The 19468-nt window shown below is 52.9% G+C and overlaps 1 protein-coding gene across 3 annotated transcripts in view; it reads right to left on the reverse strand.

The window, feature by feature from the left end:
- Nucleotides 1-19468, reverse strand: part of PPP2R2C (protein phosphatase 2 regulatory subunit Bgamma) — a 244304-nt gene that overhangs the window by 139592 nt on the left and 85244 nt on the right. The window contains exon 1 of one of the 3 annotated variants that reach the window (XM_016951255.4): nt 12231-12685. The exons of 1 other annotated variant lie outside the window; for it this stretch is intronic. In XM_016951255.4, the coding sequence (XP_016806744.1) occupies nt 12231-12300 (70 nt within the window). In that variant the 5' untranslated portion in view covers nt 12301-12685. Of the gene's footprint in view, nt 1-12154; nt 12686-19468 lie in introns of those variants that run through there. One more of the 3 variants, XM_016951257.4, reaches the window with a different exon arrangement.

Genomic DNA, 19468 nt, shown 5'->3' on the forward strand with positions numbered 1-19468 from the left:
CATCAGGAAAAGTTGACATTAGATGAAGATACTTCAGAAAGACCAAACTCTCAGAAGCAGCCATTCCACACCCTAGGGAAATAACCAAATATGCATGCAAAAAGGTGCAAAGAGACCCTCACAACACTGCTCATGATCCTAAACCAACCATAACTTCTCATACCCACCGGCATGGAAATCTTTAAAATACATAGAAGAAGCATGTGACTGATATTACCAATGATGATGGGTGCTTCGGGCTGAAATGTGCCCCCTCCCCAAGATTCCTTTGTTGAAGTCCTCACCCCCAGAACCTCAAAATGTGACTGTGTTTGACAAAAAGGACCTTTAACAAGGTGACGAAGGTAAAATGCAGTCATATGGATGAGCCCTAACTCAATATGCCTGGTGTCCCTCTAAGGACACAGACACACACAGGAAAGACCATGTGAAGACACAGTAGGGAGATGTTCATCTATAAGCCAAGGAGAGGGGCCTCAGAAGGAATCAACCCTGCCAACACCTTGATCTTAGACTCCCAAGCTCTAGCACTGTGAGGCGGTAAGTCTCTGTTGTTTCAACCGCCCGGTATGTGGCACTGTGTTATAGAAGGCCCAGCAAGCTAAGAAAATGGGCTGTGTATTTTCTAAGCTAGAAAGCTCCCATATCATTAAGGGAAAATTTTAAAGATTACAAAATAGGATACGCACATAGTAGATGCTCAAAAACCATTTTTCAGTGAATAAAAAAATGTAGGAATATATATATACCTAGATAGTATGTATACACATATGCAAAAACATATATACCAAAATATTTTCAGTGGTAGGATTTTCTTTTCCTCCTTTTCTCTTTCTAAATTTTCTGAACTTTTTGCTATGACTACATATGTTTTTTGTAGTAAGACAGCCAATAGAAATCAAAATACTTTCAAACAAAGGGAAATGCCCCATCTCCATCTGGTTCCACAATGTCAATAGGATACAATCCAAACTCCTTATCTCGGCATTTGAAGCCTTTCACAAACAGTCCGGCCTCCCACTTCCCATCCCACTCCAGCTCCTCTCCCACCCCACTCCACCCCACACACATCCTCTAAATCTCAGTGGCCCACAGACCCCTCTCTACACAGGATGCCCTCTCCCGAGACACCAGCCTTTACCCCTGCTGCAGCTGAAGCCCGCAATCCCTCTCCTACCTGATCCACCTGGGCACCACCTATTTGGCTTTGCAGACTCAGCTCAGACATTGCCTCTCCCAGGAAGGCGTCCCTGACCTCCTAGCCACCGCATGACTCTGGACTCTGCATCTCACAGCACCGTGCACGTGTGGACACTGAAGCAGGGAGAGGGGAGGGTCAGGGGTTGAGCGAGGGCGTCTCCAGCACAGGATTCTTAGTAGGGTTTTTTGGACTGAGAATGTAAAGGTTTGTTTTGTGGGGTCGTGTGGCAAAGATGGCAAGTCATCCACCAAGATGCAGGATTCTTCCCACTGCAGAGTAGCCACTGGGCTGCCCAGCCAGGGACTACATTTCCTAGAGCCCCTTGCATAAGGTGGGGCCATGTGACTAGCTCTGGCCAATGGAATGTGAGGGAAGTCACAAGTGCCATGTCTGGGCCAAAGTGTTTAAGGAGGGAGTGCACCTTCCCCATACCCTCTTCCCCGGAGAATGGAGAGGACATGGGAGCTGACAGATGAGAAGGGTCTGGAGCCCCTCATCACTCTGTGGAAGAGACTCCTGGGCCAACTGGGATCATCCACAATGAAATGTTACAAAGGGATAAACTTCTATGGCATCAAGCCCCTGGAATGTGGGGGATTCTTTGTAACTAGTATTAATCAGAGTAACAAACTGTCTTCAGCATCCAGACTTCCCAAGAGAACATCCCTCTTCCCTCAGAAAGTGCTGGTCCTGCTGTATGTAGTGACCAGCTGAGGGGTGTCTCCCCTACAGAAAGTGAGCACTGTGTGGGCAGGCAGTGGCTGCCCCAGTTCCTGCCACATCCCCATCATGGGGGTAAGACAGGGACCCGCAGGCACCAGGCCCACGGAGCACGTGGCATGCACCATCTCATTCAACACCCACCACATCCCAGAGAGGATGGTGCAGCCACGCTCACCCCCAGCTCAGATGTGGTCACCCAGGCACGGCCTGGCTGGACAACTTGCCCAAGATCACTCAGCCAGGGAGTGGCGAGGGCACCACTCTGCGGAGAGGAGTCCTAGAGGAAGGAGAGAGGGACAGCCCCAAGGCCGATGCCCAGGTCCCAGCAACCACCTCTCAGCCTTCCAGACCCACAGGGCAAATGGAATCCAGGCACAAATTAGGGACAGTGGGAGTGACACTGTAATCTCTAAAATAATAATGAAGGCAGATTACCTGAGGTCAGGAGTTCAAGACCAGCCTGACCAACATGGTGAAACCCCGTCTCTACTAAAAATACAAAAATTAGTCGGTGGTGGGCACCTGTATGTAGTCCCAGCTGCTCAGGATGCTGAGGCAGGAGAATCACTTGAACCCGGGAGGCGGGGGTTGCAGTGAGCCAAGATCACGCCATTGCACTCCAGCCTGGGTGACAGAGTGAAACTGTCTTAAAAAAAAATAAAATAAAATAATAACAAATGTCTTCAACAAGTTGGTGGCCTGAAAAGGGGATGGAGGCTGAGTCTAGGTCAGAAAAGACAAGAGACAGAACAGCCAAACGCAGGTGCAGGACTTTGCATCCTGGGCCAAACCACCCAACCACAAGAGACATTTCTGAGACAACTGGGGACGTTCATAAAATGGACCAGAATTTAGGTAACAAAGAATCAGGATATGTTTTGTGAGGTGGGATAACAGCACTGGGCTACAAGAAATGCCCTCAACACTCAGAGATGCCTGCAGATGGAACGGGGAAATGACAGGAGTCTTGGATTTGCCTAAAAATTCTTCAGCCAAAAGCAGGGGAGAGTAAATGAAGGAAGTACAGCAAGATCTTGATAGATTGGAAGCAGTTCAATAGACTATTTTCTCACAAATGCAAAGAAGTTTCTCCTCTTGTAACAGTTGGCCAGCAGTCCCTTCCACAGAGTGATGAGGGGCTCCAGGGAGCGGCATCTCTCCCTTCTCTGGGAAAGAGGGAGTGGGGAAGGTGCACTCCCTTCTTAAACACTTTGGCCCAGAAATGGCACAAATTTGAAAGTTTGCATCAAAACTTTTTTGAAATTGTAAAAAAAATTCAGAAGCTAATCATGATCATGAAAGAGCTCCCTTTTATTGAGATTAACCTACAGAGTGTGCACTGTTTCATTCAATTCTGCCTGAAAGCCTTGCTGGTTGGGAGCTCGCTCTCTCTCTGCTTCATAGATGGGGAAATTGCCCAGGGGATGAAGAAGCTGCCAAGGGCACGGCAGCTGTGCCAGACCCAGAGCACAGGCCTGGGAGCCCAAGCCCAGGTCCAGCCTCCAGCAGCAACAGTCCTGGTCCTGAGGAGGGGTGGGGGTGGGGCTGCAGGAGGCCAGGCTGGCCTAGAGGAGGTCCTTGGCCTGCAATTGGAGATCCCATCCCTGCTTGGGGCAGCCCACACCCCAGCTGGGAACCTCTGAGCAGCCTTTGTTCTGCCTCAATGGGACATTCAGCCCTGGGTTCTGGAGGACAATGGCCCCCACTGTGCAAGGAGGGCAGTGCCTGTCCTGGGCAGCACAGGGGCCCCCAGGTGTGTCCTGCTCCCGGGTCGGCTGGCAACTAACTAACTGCCTCCTGGTCTCAAGCAGACGAGCCGGACACTGTCAGGGGACAAGTGTTATGCCACTTTGCACACACCGTTCCTCCTGCCCAGAATGCGCTAGAATGCCATGTCCCAGCACATCATCACCGCCCCAACCTGGAAATGCCACCTGCCCTTCAGTCCCTGGACCACGTGTCCACCTGTGGCCTCTGCCACTGCCATCTACCTGTGCCGTGAAGGGGGTCTCTCCTCCTGCTGACCCCTCTGGATTGCCTTTCATCGCAACACAGATAGCAAGAGCACCAAGCCAGGTAGTCTAGTTCAAATCCCAAAACCTCCTAAGTGTGGTGCATAATCAGAACTGAACAGGCCACCTATCCCTGCCCTGTGGGTCCCAGCCAATTAATGTAGCAGTCAGGAGTGTGGGTTTGGCAGGCTGCATTCAAAACTCAGCTCTGTCCCTTACAAACCATGTAACATTGAGCAAGCACCTCAGCCTCAGTTTTCTCCTCTGTAAAATGGGGAAATAATATACACAACATCAGGTCTGGGGCATCTCCAGTGAGATGCACGCAGCCTCATGTCCAGCATATAGCATTATAGTACATAGCCAATAAATGGTGAATCATAATAATGGCTATTGTGTTTGTTTTGTAATTATTTCATCCTAAAGTCCACTTGGATCATTCTGCTCAAGGGCTTAATGGTGAGATGTCTGTCTTTGCAAGGCCCTGTGCAGCTAACAGGACTCCCCAGGGTGCTGAGGGATGTGCAGACTCCTCCAGCAGCTCCAGACTCTCTCCTGAGAAGTAGCTAGGTCCCTCAGTGGCACCCAAGACACTGGGAGAGGAGAGTCCACATTTCAAGGCAGACACAGCCTTGCTCTTCAACTTTGTATGTCTAGAATCTAATGTCACCCGGGCACATAACAGGGATCAGCCAATACCCGCTGAACAAAAGGAAAAAATGTTCAACCTCATTGGTATGCAGACGTGAATTACAACAAATATTTTTCATCTTTGATATTTGCAAAGGTCAAACAAATTAGACTACCTAATGTTGATCAGCATGTGGTAAAAGAGAAAAACTTTCTGGAGAATAATCTGCCAATGTGTGTCAACAATATTAAAAATGCTAGTGATCTTTATATGAAATAGCACGTGTGGAATTCCTTCTGAAGAGCATCATTCCAAGGTTAAGGGGTAAGGATGGGAGTAGGGGGTCTTCACACACACAAATGGTGTTCATTCCTGCAGTGTTAGTTATGAAAATAAGAAAGGGGCGGGGAGAGAGAGAGAGAGAGAAAAGGAAGCAAGGGAGGAAGGGAGGGATGGAAGGAAGGGAGGGAACTAAATATCCAGCCATAAGGAAATGATTAATTGAACTACTGAATGATGACACATGTATCACAGGAGTAGTATGCAGCCAATGAAATGATGGTTGTCAATACGTGTACTGTGTGACTTGGGGGTGGGGCCAAGGTAACCAGTCACCCCTCTTCCTTGCTGGGACTTGGGATTACACAGAAAAGACTGGCCGCAAGACAGGAATAAAAAAATCTGCTTTATTAATGGTAAACCTGTAGAAAAAAAAGAGCTATGGACCCCTACTTCACCTCCCCACCCCTTGGTCCTGTGGGGAGAGGTAGGTCTAACTTCTAGCTTGTAAAACAAGAGAACTGTTGGCCTCTCCCCTGTAGAGCAACCTGGAAGTCAGAGGCCCATGGACCCAATGGGTGAGAGAGGAGCACGGACATTTAATATTGTAACCCCTCCCCATAGGGAAGAGCTGCCCAATGGATGGCAGGCTCTCACCATTTCCACCAATCATGAAAGCCAAGGAGGTAGAAGGCGGGGCCAAGGAGTTCACCCTACCCAGAGTTCCAGCAAAGCAGGGCCAACCCTATAATTCCTGGGGCACAGGGAAAAATGAAAATGCAGAGCCTCTTCTTCAAAAAGCAAAGGAAAAGCATCATTAAAGGTGCTAAGATACAAAGCCTTTTCATGCCTTCCATATTTTGTCATGGTGTTATTTGCTATTTAATGTCAATTCAAATTTAAAAAAAAAAAAGCTTAAACTCTTAGCATGCATTTTATCACTCACCATTCTAGTGTGCACCTCCAATTTTAAATGCAAACATAAGAGCATGTAACTGGAATGTAGACTCACCGAAATGCACAAGTTATATTTCGCATATGGATTTTGTTCTTACCAGAGCAAACTAACTTAACTGTTCTTATTTCATTTCTGGATATGTGTACATTCTTCCAACACCCTCTACCCTTGGTTCAATAATAAACAAGGAAGGACTAGGAGGAAAAGGAACTATAGGTGCCCTCTTTTTCCCTTCCCTTCTGTGTAATCATTTTCAGTGTCAGCGATTGGCAAATATGGGCACGTAACACACGTTAAGAAAGGACACCATAGGGTTCCTGCGTCATTCATGTTTCTTAGAAGTCACTGCATGAGAACATCAATGCCTTGGAGCATCAGTTGAAAGCATGGCCCCTGCCTGTGAAACTACAGATGCACTGAGAAGGTGCATGAGCTGTCCACTGTGCGTGGGGCTCAGACGCTCAAGTGAACACAGGGTAGCGTGCTGTGGGAGCCACTGTGTGTAACCACAGACTCGCCTGCCGCACATACCCCTCTGCTCATTCCCAGGCTCCCCCGTCCCACCAGATTTCGCTTACAAAACACAGGATCCAAAGTGAAATTCTTAAAAATTTTAAGATAGTAACAGCAGAGCATGAACCCAAGCACAGGTCCTTCTGAGTGTGGGGACCTAGATGACCACACAGGTTGCATATCCATGAAGCCAGCCCTGGAGCAAAGCCCTGGAAAATTCCTATAATCTCATGCCAAACTAGAAAAGTAGCCTTCAAAATTGTTGATACAGACAGATTACAGTTTTCATTAAAAACAGATATGGGCATTAAAAAAAGACTGGAAGGAAATACCCCAGTTGCTGAGAGTATGTCCCTCTGCTTGCTGAACTCACAGGAGTTCACTCTCCTTCTCTTACTCCCCACCACACTCTCCATGGAGCCTAGCGCTTCATACAGCGGCTCTTCCAGTCTCAAGGCCTAAACACTTCTTACCAAACATCCCTTAGCTCTGCAAGCTTTAAGGATAAACACTAAAAAGTGTAGCAAATGACAACAGTCAGGAGATGGAGTGGAAAAATTTTATTAGAATTTGATTTTCATCTTCCAGAAAGAAAATGAGAAAAACCCTGCTCTGTGACTGTGCCAAGCTTTAAGTTTGGGTTGATTAAAAAGAAACGAGCCCATTGCTTACAGTAGGGGCGTGGGAGCTAGCCTACACTACAATTTGGGGAAATTGACAGCAGTCGCCTTTTACACGTGTAGAACTTCAGAGTCCACATGCCCTTGGCTCCTTACAGCCTCATGACAACCCAGGGCACCAGGCAGTGCAGGGAAACTGAGGCTCAGAAAGTGATGTGATTTGATGGAGGGCACCCCAGCACTGAAATGGAGCCCACACTCGCTGTGAAGCCCAAGGGAAGCTTATGTAAGTGGCGTTTCCAAACAGAAGCGAAAGGAACACAGAATCTGAACAGTCCACATCTTGATTTTCAAAAGTCAAAGGCTGACTCTCCCTAATCTCCCTCTGTGCCACCACTAATGTCCCCCCTCTTAGCCTCAGTTTCCCCATAGGTTGGGGTGGAAGTTAGGCTAGCCAGTCTGATGACAGTTCTGAGGGCTAGTCTAACTCTGGCCCCTAAAGAATAGACATCATCACTTACTGATCTATTAAGAATAAACTGAGGCTCAGAGAGACCGTGTGACCTGCCCAATATTACAGACCCAGGGTCAGACCCCACCAGGAACCCAGATCTCCCGATGCCAGATCTCAGGCTCTCTTATCTGACCAAAAATACCTCCTCAATAGGACTGAGGAGGGAAAACCTGAAATTGGCAACCTTGACTTGAGCGAAATGAAAGAGGGTTCTCAAAACAGAAAGCAAACAAAAATCCCTCTGGGTTTTATGTATCTCGAGTCTTAGCTGTGGGTTACAGATCAGCCTCCTGGTTTTCTTGATAAGCAGTCAGGGCTATATGAGTTGGGGTGCTATGGGCTGCAAGTAACAGAGACTTGAAAGTGCACAACAAAAAGGAAAAGTAACAGCTCATGTAACTGGAAGTTCAGAGGCGGCCTGGACATCAGGCCTCAGTGTCCTGGATCTCACTCACTCTCTGCCCTGCCATCAACGGTGGTGGTCTAAGACTTGCTCCCCTCATGGTGTCAGATGGCTGCCAGCCACCACAAGGTTTCCCTGTTCCCATCACAAGAGAGGGACCAACTACCTGTGGTTCTCCCTACTTTCCACTCAACCTCCAGAACTGACTCCCACATCCATTCTGGAACCAGTCACTGCAAGGGGAATGAGATCATCCTTGCACTGATCAGATCCAGCTATGGCCTGAGATCTCTTACTAGGAACCATATGTGTTCTCCTTGGAAGAAGAGAGACTAACTGTTGTGGAGATCAGCTGCAATGTCCACCATAAGGGTGCAGGTTTCACTGAATGCTGAGTCTCCCACAAGCAGCATCCCCTCTTCAGTGTGGTTTCCTGGGCAGAAAGTAGATGGTATCCAGGGCACAACCCGTTCAAAACCTGCAGACAATTCCATGCAGGAAAACCTGCCTGCCTGCTGCGTTCAGACAGCCTCAGGACCCCATGACGACCTTAGCAATTCCCAAGCACCCTTCACTTCCTCAACTATAAAATCAGGACAACTCTGTGGGAATAAACAGACTACTGTGAAATCACACAGGACATCCAGGGATGGGAGTTAGGAAAACATGGGTACATCCTTTATGCAGATGCAAAAAGCATGAGTGCCCAACAGTGTGTGATGGCTGAGATGCTCAAACAAGGGGAAGCTGTGCCTCTGGCCTCAGCTGAAAAGTGTGCTCTGGAAGTGCCTTACCTGTCAGGCACATGAGAGTGACTGTTGCTCCCCAGAAAGACCCAGTCACTGCCAGGATCTACCTGGTCAGCCTCAACCACCTCCCCTTGGCTGAGCTCCTGTGTCTTGGTCATCACTGCTGCCCAGGGCAGGATGTGCTTGGCAAATGGTGCTAAGCAAAGGAAGGATGGATGGGTTTTGTAAGTTCAGTCTAGTCTGGAAGTGCTTATTCAACTCACTCTAAAGCTAAGTACTGGGGCCTGCCTCAAAAAGAGAAAGAACAGAGCCAGGAAGAGTCCTTCCTGGAACCATATCCAGCTCTTGAGAAATGTCTAACTAGATGGAGACTTCCTAGCACCCTCCAGGGTCCAGGGCCCAGGGCCCTATCAGCTGCACTGCTCTCCCCACACCCTGACCCCATTCATGCGAAGTTCTCTGTGCCCCCAGGTGGCCTGCAGGTACAACTAATCATCACCATAACCCTCAATGCAGTTGAGCCCAGCCAAGAGTAAGCCACCCAGCCCTGCCACCAAAAAAAAAAAAAAAAAATCCAACCTGCTCTGACGAATTCATACCAAGATGTGAATGACTAACAAAACCTAAACTCTTCCCAAGATGTTTGAGATTTTACAAGAGACTCAGGAACCCAAGCAGGGCTCCCACGGGCAAAGATGACATTGGACATGGGGCCCAAAGGATGAGAAAGAGTCAGTGGTGAGAAAGGCAGGAGGTGGGTATTCCAGGGAACAGCCATTGCAAACACCCTGAAGCAAGAAAGAAAATGGCCTGCTCAAGGAACAGGAGGTAGATCAGAGTAGCTGGGGTGTGGTGGGGGAGTGGAGACTCAACCACAGGTAGAACAAGAGTTTGTGCACCTGGTTCTTTCGCAAACTGAATTTTAGCATCCACTGTTTGCCCACAGGCTCTTCCAGTTGCAAGGCATATAAATAATAACAATGCCATGTGTTCAATGCCTCCAAGAACCCAAGCACTGTGCTGGGCACTTTTGATATTAGCAAAATCACTGATCATCCCAGCAACCCTGTAGGAAAGGTCGTTATTATTTCTCCCTTTACAAAGGGAAAGTGAAGCTCAGGAAGGTGTAGTAACTTGTCCAAGGCTGCACAGCAGTCAGGAGTCAGAGGCAGGACTTTAACATGATTCAAGTCTGACATTCTGACATTCAAATCTGTGACCTTCCCTGTGCTCTGAGCATGAAATATAGTCAGGATGCAACAGTGTGAAAGTGTGTTTTTCATTAGGGAGGCCAGAATTCTACCTATTATAATGATTATTATTGTTTCTTGTTCCAATCCTGCTCTCTGCATCCGCAGCACCTGAGCCCTATGCCCTGCACACACTGGCACTCGGTCTGGACCAGGCACAAGGCCAGGCCTTGGTTTGTTCATCTAAAGGTGGGGATAAGGCGTAGGTGAGCCTTCGTATGAGGTCCCAGCACACAGCAGGTGCTCAGCATCCTTTGGCTGCACGTTAGCAATGCACAGCTCTGAACGGCTCCTTCAACACCGTTGCACCTGCTCCTCACAGAAACCTCCAGACCCTGTAGGCAGGATTCACTCCCATTTTACAGATGGGGAGACTGAGCCCTGGTGAGAAGACAGACCTCAAGGTCACATAGCTCCCTGATAGAATTCAGGCCGCACAAGGGCAGGGAGTCTTTGTCCAGTCCCCAGGGATAAAACAGTGCCCGGCATGCAGCAGGTGCTCGGTAAATATCTCGTGTCTGGATGAAGGATTGGATAGCACTGCTCTGACCTCCAGAACTGTGCCGTCCCCGTTCCTGTGCCCTGCTGAGGGCTGGTGAATTTATGAAAGAAAAGGGGACGGGCAGGGTGCAGAGGGAATTAATGTTTGAAAATGTCCACCATGGCGCTTTTTACGCCTAGTCCCACAACGAGCCCTGCGCCCCATCCCACCGTCATCCCCAACGTAGAGATGAGCAAACAGAGGCTTGCTCCAGGAAGCCAGACCACAGCGAGCCTGGGAGCAGCGGGGCAACCTGCCAAGATCCGCTCTCGGCCCGAGCCAGGCCACCGAGGCACGGGCCAGCAACCCGGCGGCTTCCTCCAACCCTCTGTCGCTGCAGGCTGCGAGCAGAAACCACATCCCGGACCCACGCTGATCCCGACTCAGCCTCGCCGAAGCAGGCGACAAAGGGCCGCTCTCAGCTCCCCGGGCCTCCCAAAGCCGCGGCCGGGTCAGAGCCCCACCGGCCCGGAGGCCCGGGCAGCCCTGCCCCTCTCTCGCACACACCCGGCGGCGAAGCGTGCGTGACTCAGCGGTTCTCCCGCCGGGAGCGGGCGCGGCCCCCGCAGCCTCCCTCCGCCCAGGTCCCACGCCCAGCCTCTGCCTCCCGGGCCAGGGCGCCCCGAGCCCGCCCGCGCCCGCGCTCGCGCTGCGCTCCCCCGGCCTCCGCGGGGCTCTGGCTCCGCTCGGCCTCATTTCCGGCAGAGCCAGGCTTCGAGGAGGCGGACCCAGCCGCAGGAGCCCGGTCTCCGCCGCCTGGCCCACTCGGTCTCCCTGACACAGGCACCCACGCGCACCTGCCCCGCGGGACCCGTGCCCAGGGCCCCTCCCACTGGGGCACCCACCCGGGGAATCCGCGCACACTTCTGCGGCCGGGCCGCCAGCCCGTGGGTTAGCGGCTGACAGTCCCCGCACTCGGGCAGGGCTCCAGCACAGGCGGCCCCGAGCCCAGACCTCCCGGTCCCCATCCTCCATCGGGGTCACTCCGCGGGCCCTGCCTGCGCACGGAAGCTGTCCCCACTGTTCCCCTAGCGAGGCAGACCAGGGGGCCCCCGGAAGTTCCAGGCCTGTAAGAGAGGGGCCCTGACCCACCAGCCTCGGGGGTAGGGTGGGGGTGGGGGTTGGGCTTGTAGGGCCAACTTAGGGGATTTTAAACAGGGCGTGTTTGGGATGGCATGTCCCACTTTTTTGGAAAATCCCGACAGTTAGCCCAGCTGCTCCTGTCTCAATATAACTCACCAGGAATAAAAAGGCCAGCCCCAAACCAGCCGCCTTCTCCCTCCCACTCAGGGACCCTGCCTCTGGAGGACAGGGAGGGGCCCGGGCAGGCGGGCCTCCCAGGAGGATCTGGCAATGGATTATGTTTTTTCCCCCCCTGGGTCCCTCTTCTTCTCCAGGGAGAGGGCAGCCTAGAAAATTCTGCGGGCTTTGGGCAGGGCTGAAATGGCAAATCCAGGATTTAAACCATTAAATTTCCCCGAGATTTCTTCACCAGATTAGCCACAGCCGTGGCCTTTTAAAAAATTGTGGTCAGGGCCGAATCAGGATGCCACCTGGCTTGGGAGAGGAAAGCTGCCTCCCGGAGGGCGGCGCGGAGGAGGGCGCTGCCCTGTGCCGGCGCTGGGCAGCGGAGGCCGGTACCCTCGGGCTCCCTCCCTCCTGGGCCCCGGGCAGGGTGGGATGGGATGGGGTGGGGTGGGGTGGGATGGGGTGGGGTGGAGTGGGGCGGGGGGACACGACACACATCGCGCGGTCCAAACCTTCGGAGGGCATTCGGTGCGACGGCATCCCCACGCCGCGGCCGGCCGGAGGGGTCTCAGACAACACGTACGTTACCTTCAGTCACATAGCTGTGGTCCCGCAGGAAGCTGTGGTTAATTTTCCGCGTGTCCGTGTCCTCGCCCATTGAAGGCCGTGCCCGGTGCTCTGGGCATGCCCCGCCGCCACACACCGATGCAATCCGCAGAGGTCGCGCCGGGCGCGCGGGCCATGCCGCCGCAGCCTAGCAGGGGCGCGGGCCGCCGGGGCCCCGAAGGGAGGGCATCGCGGCAGGGGGACGGGCGGGGGCGGCCGGGGGCGGGCGCCGCGGTCAAGCGAGCGCGCGGTGGGCGGGCGGCGGCCGCGGGTTCGGGCGGGCCGGGGCCCAGGCGCGCATCCCGGCCGGCCCGTGCGCGCTGCGTCCGTGCGCCCGGCGGCGGGGCCTGGTGCCGGTGCGCCTGGCTGCGGCGACGGCGGCGAGGGGACGCGCGCGGCGCTGCGCTGCGCCGACCAAGCCGGGGCCGAGCCGGGCTGCGCGGGCTGGGGCTGCCGCCGCCGCCGCTGTCGCAGGCCCCTCCCTCGCGCCGCCCGCTCTCCGCCCCCGCGGCCCTGCAGGTGGAGCCGGCGCCCAAGCCGAGGCTGCACCGCCGTGCTCGGGCCCTCGCGGTGGGCACCTTGGTGCTGGGTGCGCCACGGGGGAGGGAGGAAGGAGACCGCCAGCTTGCGGGGAGAGGGTGATCAGCTGAGCTTGGGGGGAGGGTACCTTGGGTGCCCAGGTGCTCCAGTTATGGGAGAGAAGGCCAAGAGCGGGGGTGCTGGGAAGGGGGCAGGAGGAGAGCAGCCTCGCAGGCAGAAGGCAGAAAGGACTAGGAAGGAAGGAGTGGGGTCGCAGTTGAAGAGGGCGCACCTGGAGAATGGGGACTCGGGGGAGGGGAAGGACACTGTCTCCCTTCATTAGTAGAAGAGGGTGGGTCGCCCAAGTTCTGGGGCCCGTTGGGAGCATTAAGTACATGTGAAGAAGCTGGTGGAGGGGGTCCAGCAGCCGACAAGGCAAAACTGGATGAAATGGCTGGAGGGGTGATTGGGCCTCCCCCAGGCAGGGCTCTGAGATCTCTCCTCATGCCCACCTCTCCTGACGAGTGAGAAAGTTAAAGAAATACAGAGCTAGGTACTTCCAAAACCAGGCTGGAAAATGCGTCCCCCTCCTCCCTTCCCTCCCTCCCCTCCAAATCCAGGGCTCTGCCAAACAGGAACCTCCCTCTGGTAATCAGCCAGGCACATAGTGGGCCTTCAAAAAATATTTGCCTCCTGTTTTGCCAAGCTGCCACCTCCTCCACCGTGACCCACCGCCTAATGAATCACAGTCCCCTGCACGGGGCACAAGCCCCAGTGGGGATTCAGAGGTGTGGGTGAGGAACCATCAGCCCTCCCTAGGAGCTCAACAGAGCCTTCCTGGAAAGGGAGGGACTCTGTGGCTTGCCTGGGAGGGGTAAGTGCAGTGGGGTAACCAGGGCTGCAGGGGTCTAAGGCATTAGTGGAACCATGCTCCAGGTGGGGGCTGGTCTGTAATGGCCTCCACTTGTTTCAAATGGTTTTGGGGGAACTCCAGACAGCTCCCCAAACTGCAGTGGAGGTAGGAGAGTCCAAAGGTGTTGGGGGCAGGGAGACTGGGGCTGTGGGAAAGACGAGGGAAGGTGATGCCATCTCAGATTTCTTGGAGATTGAGAGGGAGTTTTTGAAGCTACAGCTTTCGTGCCTTTGAAATCCCCAGAATGGACCTATGAGGAGATGAAAGCCCCCCCAGCAGCCCCACCAGCACTCTGCAGGGTGTCATGCAAGGGCTGGCCTGGGGAGAGGCCCTGGGGCCCTGCCAGCACCTGCTTTGGCAAGTGCCCTGCCCTGTTCCAGCCTCTACCTTTTCACTGTGGAACAAGCCAAAATCTCCCAGCTGTGCAGACTCCATTCAAGGACCAGGTAAATGCAAGGGCCAGAAGGATGTGCTTGTTCTTTGTCACTTTCTACCCCGTAGGAAAGTGACCGACACCCACATTGGCCCCCACCCACCTGGCATGTTCTCCTCTCTCTCTCTCACCTGTCTGCTCACATGCCCCCCACCTCACATCCTAAGGCCAGCCCCCCACTCTCTGTCCACACCCCCTCACCTCTCTGGCTGGGGCCAGCAAAATGGCTATGCTGGGAGAAAGACAGGCTGGGTTCAAGTCCTGACCACAAGGGGGCCCAGGCACAACCTCATCTGTAAAGTGGATATGATGGCAGGAGTGGCCCCACTGGGTTGGGGTGGCCAGTCCTGCTCAGCAGGGGTCAGGCCTCCTGGGAGCTCTCTTGTTATCACGCTGAGGCCCACCCTCCCGCATGTTCCTCAGCCTCCCTCTCTGATCATGGAGAAGTCCCCTCTCCCTATCTGTCAATCCTGCCAAAACACCCACCCTATGCTGGCATCAGCCTCATCTCCCGGGATGTCCTGGACTACAATGAAAACAGCCCCACTCTGGCCTGACACAGTACATCATCCCTTTCATCAGCTTCTGAGCCATGCTGGGGACCCTGCAGTGGGTGGTCTTTCCAACCTGACTGGGCCCCAAGGCTTGCATCCATCCCCTCCTCACCCCTCACCACCCCATCCTGCCCCACCTCCACCACAAGCAGTGTCTGGGCTCCTCCACACTGTCTCCTCCATTTCCTGGAAGCCCTCCCCCTCCAGCACAACTGAGGACTCTCCCTCAGCCCCCTGCCCACCCCCCACCCCCACTCAATCACACAATCTGCTACTTCCTCATCTGTATCTGCACACAGCCCTGCCCCTGCTGACAGAGCCTGAGCTCCAGATCCTGCCACCCCCAGCCTCTCTGTACAGACTCCTCTCTGTACTTTCATTCATTCGTGAGGAATGTTTATTGAGCATCTACTATGTGCAGGCATGTTCCCAGCACTAGGGTAGTGTGGAAGACAGAATAGAGAAATGCTCTGCTCTCGTGGAGCTGGCCTCCCAGTGGGGTGAGATGGACAGCATAAAGTGAGCATGTACTATGTGGGCCATGACTGGTGCAGAGGAGAAGGCGGGAATGGAGATGGAGATGAACGGGGATGGAGATGGGGATGGAGATGGAGATGGAAAGGAACGGGGAGGAGGAGGTGCCATTTTATAAAGGTGAATGTAGAGGAAAGCTCAATAAGGTGAAATTTGTCAGCATCTCTCCAGATGCTTCTCACAGCGTAAGCCTGCTTGGGTCTCTTCCACATTCAAAAGCTATCCTCACTCCATGTCCCTTCAGCCACCAGCACGTTGCATTTCTGCCATTCACAACCACAGTGCCAAAAGGGTACAGCTACACTCGCCATCTCCTCACTCACTGCCGTGCCCTCCAACCTGGCTTCTTGCCATCCATCCCACCCCAGAAAAGAAACTTGTGTCAGACGGCATGCATGAGAATGACTTTCCTGTTCCTGGAACCAGTGGACGCATGCTGGCCTCTCTCTATGCTGAGTTCTCGTGAGTCTCACCCTGTGGACCACGCGCCTCCCTTTACTTCAGTGGCACCACCTTTCGCTGCCACTTCTCAGCAGGTTTACATGCTCCACTCCTTCTGACGGCCCCACCAGGCTATGTCTCCCTGTGCTTCTGTGCCCCCAACTTGTTGTAACTGACAGAGAGAACATGCATGGAAAGTGTGCTGTGCACCGCACCATGTCCCCTCAAGTGCACAGGCTGAAGCCCTAACCCCCAATGTGATGATGTTTGCAGGTGGGGCCTTTGGGAGATTTGGGTTAGACAAGGCCATGAGGGTGGGGTCTTCATGGAGAGATTAGTGCCCCTATAGGAAGAGACCAAAGAGCTTGCCCACTCTCTCCCCAGGTGCTCACGGGAGCACACGGCGAGACAGTGGCCGCCTGCAAACCAGGAAGGGGCCTCACCATGAACCAGATTGGCCAGAACCTTGATGTTGGACTTTCCAGCCTCCAGAACTGGGAGGAAGTACATTTCTGTTGTTTACGCCACCTATCCTATCTTGTTTATTATGGCAGCCCAAGCCGACTGCACAAAAGTTAACTGTTCAGCTTGAAGAACGACCACAAAGTAAACACTCATCTAACCACCAAGTCAGGAAAGGGTGCTAGCCACCTCTCGAGGCCTCCCTCACTCCCCTCTCTCTCCACTTCCATGGACTGAACAGCTGTTGACTCCCAAAATTCATATATTGAAATCCTGTCCCCTAATGTGATGGTTTTAGGAGGTGGGGTCTTTGAGAGGTGATTAGATCCCAAGGGTGGGGCCCTCATAATGGGATTAGCCGCCTTATAAGAAGAGATGTGAGAGAGTTTGCTTCCCCTCTCTGTCCCTCTCCCTCTCTCTCTGTCATATGAGGACACAACAAGAAGTTGGCTATCCACAAATCAGGAAGCCCTCATCAGACACAGGATCTGCCGGCACTTTGACCTTGGACTTCCCAGCCTCCATTACTGTGAGAAATAGATTGTGGTTTATGCCATCCAGGCTACAGTATTTTTGTTCTAGCAGTCCAGACTGACTAAGACACCACCCCAAAGATAACCCCCATCTTGACTTTTAACACTGTAGTTTTACTAGTTTACTAGTAAATTGTAAGGTAGGAATGTTTTCATAACTGCTTTCATTTGCACAATGTTTTTTTCCTGAGAGGCACTCATGTTATTTATATACATGTAACTGTAATTTATTCATTTTTCATTGTTGTATAATATTCTATGGCAGAAATACACTGCAGCTGACCCCACTGTTGTTGGGCACATAGGTTGTTTGTTCAGTGTGGAGGCTAATTATGAACAATTCTGTGTCTCAGCATTCATGTGTACACAATTCTGGGAACTGGCTGGGTGCAGCGGCTCATATCACCAGCACTCTGGGAGGCTGAGGCAGGCAGATTGCTTGAGCCCAGGAGTTCAAGACCAGCCGAGGCAACATGGGAGACCCCGTCTCTACTAAAAAAATGCAAAAATTAGCCAGGCATGGTGGTGCATGCTTGTGGTCCGAGCTACTCGGGATGCTGAGGATCACTTGAGCCTTGAAGACAGGGGTTGCAGTGAGCCAGGATGGTGCCACACTGCACTCCAGCCTGGGCCACACAGCAAGATTCTCTTCAAAAAAAATTCTAGGAATTGCTGAGTGATAGGGTCTGTTTGTTTAGCTTTAGTCATGCACGTCAACCAGTTTACCAAAGAGGTAACAGAAGATTGTCCCTGTTGATCCACAACCTTCTTAAATGAGGTATTGTCATTTTGATTCTAGCCATTCATCACCTCTAATGCCAAACCCAGCATCCTCTCTTAAAACTGGAGGCTGGGCACGGTGCCTCACGCCTGTAATCCCAGCACTTTGGGAGGCTGAGGCGGGCGGATCACAAGGTCAGGAGATCGAGACCATCCTGGCTAACATGATGAAACCCCGTCTCTACTAAAAATACAAAAAATTAGCCGGGCGTGGTGGTGGGCGCCTGTTGTCCCAACTACTCAGGAGGCTGAGGCAGGAGAAGGGTGTGAACCCGGGAGGCGGAGCTTGCAGTGAGCCAAGATCACGCCACTGCACTCCACTCCAGCCTGGGCGACAGAGCGAGACTCCGTCTCAAAAAAAAAAAAACAAAACAAAAAACTGGAACCGGACCCCCTCTTTGTCTGCACTTAGGATGCACTGGAGTCATCCCGACTCCCACGCCTTCACCCCCCACAGCCTGTCCTCCTTCCAGCCCTGTCGACGTGCACTCACACAGAGCTCTCCAGCCCTTCCCCTCCTCGAGCCAGCCTCCTCACTCTGCCAGAATTCAGAGCCTCACCCCTCCCTCATGTGGTCCGTGTTCCCCTTCCTGGTTCAGATGTTTCCAGGCTCCCAGCTCCATATGACAACATCTCAGCTCAAAGGTCTTCACAGTCTGGCCCCAACTGCGTCTCCAGCCAACTCCCTGTGTGCCCCGTTGCTTCTTCCCTGGACAGCTGCCCTTCCCAAACTCTACATCTGCACACACTCATGCTCCCGCCGACAATGCCATCTCTACGTCTCACCTTTTCTCCATTTGGAATTAGCCTAAATGCCATGATTAATGGTGACTCTAGCAGCGGCTAGCATTTATTGAATGGCCACAGGGGAGGTCATTAGTGCTGACCACACACATCCTGCTTCTCGCCTCCTTCTGTGCCTGGGGTAGATTTGCACTTTCCCATCCCTTTTAATATTAGGTGTAGTCATGAGACTTGCTTTGCAGAGTACAAAGTGAGGTGAGTGACTAGCGTCTCTTCTGAGTGCAGCTTCCGTGGCCTCTGTAGGGTTTGACAAATTCTTTTTTTCCCTGACTCAGGATCTTGGAAAAGCACTCCTCAAGATAGATTGTCCATCAGCCCGAGTCCTTAATTGAGTACAAATAACAGGGCCCCTGTTCGATGTGCTGAGTGAGAAACACCCATGTGATATGTTTTGTCACTGAGAGTTGTGGGTTGTTGGTGACAGCAGCACATCCTCACCTACCTGCCTGCTACCTCCCCCTTTGCCAGCTGGTGGCTGAGCACTTCACATAGGTGACTTCATTCTGTCCTCAACACATGACAGCCCTGCCTCAGCCGGAATGAACTAGAAGACCACAGCCATGAATGACCCTCCAAAACGCAGCGGCTTCAAGGCTATTTCTCACTCCTGCTGCGTGTGCATCTCGAGTGGGCTACAGCTCTGACCCCTGTTATCTTCTTCCCAGGACCCCGGCTGATGGAGCTGCACATGGCTGGCTTTGTGCAGAGGTAACAGAGAGAGACAGGGGCGGTGAGCTCACTCTACAGCGTCGCTGGCCCAAACAATTCACAAAACCACCACATGCAAGTTCAGTAAGGGCAGGGAGGGCACTGCGGGTCACATGGCCACGTGACCTCAGCGGAGCGTGCAGGTACAGTCTCCCTCCAGGATGGGGCTGCTAATATGTTGCACTATAATACAGCCAACCACAGGACCCGCTTTACAAATGAACAAACCGCACCTTTCTCCCAAGTTACTCAGCTCCTAAGTGGCAATCCAGAGATGTACCCAGGTCTGTGATTCCAGGGCTGGTATAGTCAGCCCATATACCAGCTGGTATAATACAGCAGCTAGCTGTCCTAACCTAGCTGCTTCTCTGCCAGCATTCCCCTCCATGACCCCCAGGTCCCAGGACCAAGCTTCCAGGTGGCTCTCTTGGCTTGTTCGACCACTTTCAACCTCATAGAGGCTGGGCAAATAGTGCCGCAATGGATCTTTCCTCCAGTGAAATGATAAGACGAAAGCCCACCCACCCCACCCACAACCC

Source organism: Pan troglodytes, chromosome 3 (assembly GCF_028858775.2).
Source record: "Pan troglodytes isolate AG18354 chromosome 3, NHGRI_mPanTro3-v2.0_pri, whole genome shotgun sequence".
Classification (NCBI taxonomy): domain Eukaryota; kingdom Metazoa; phylum Chordata; class Mammalia; order Primates; family Hominidae; genus Pan; species Pan troglodytes.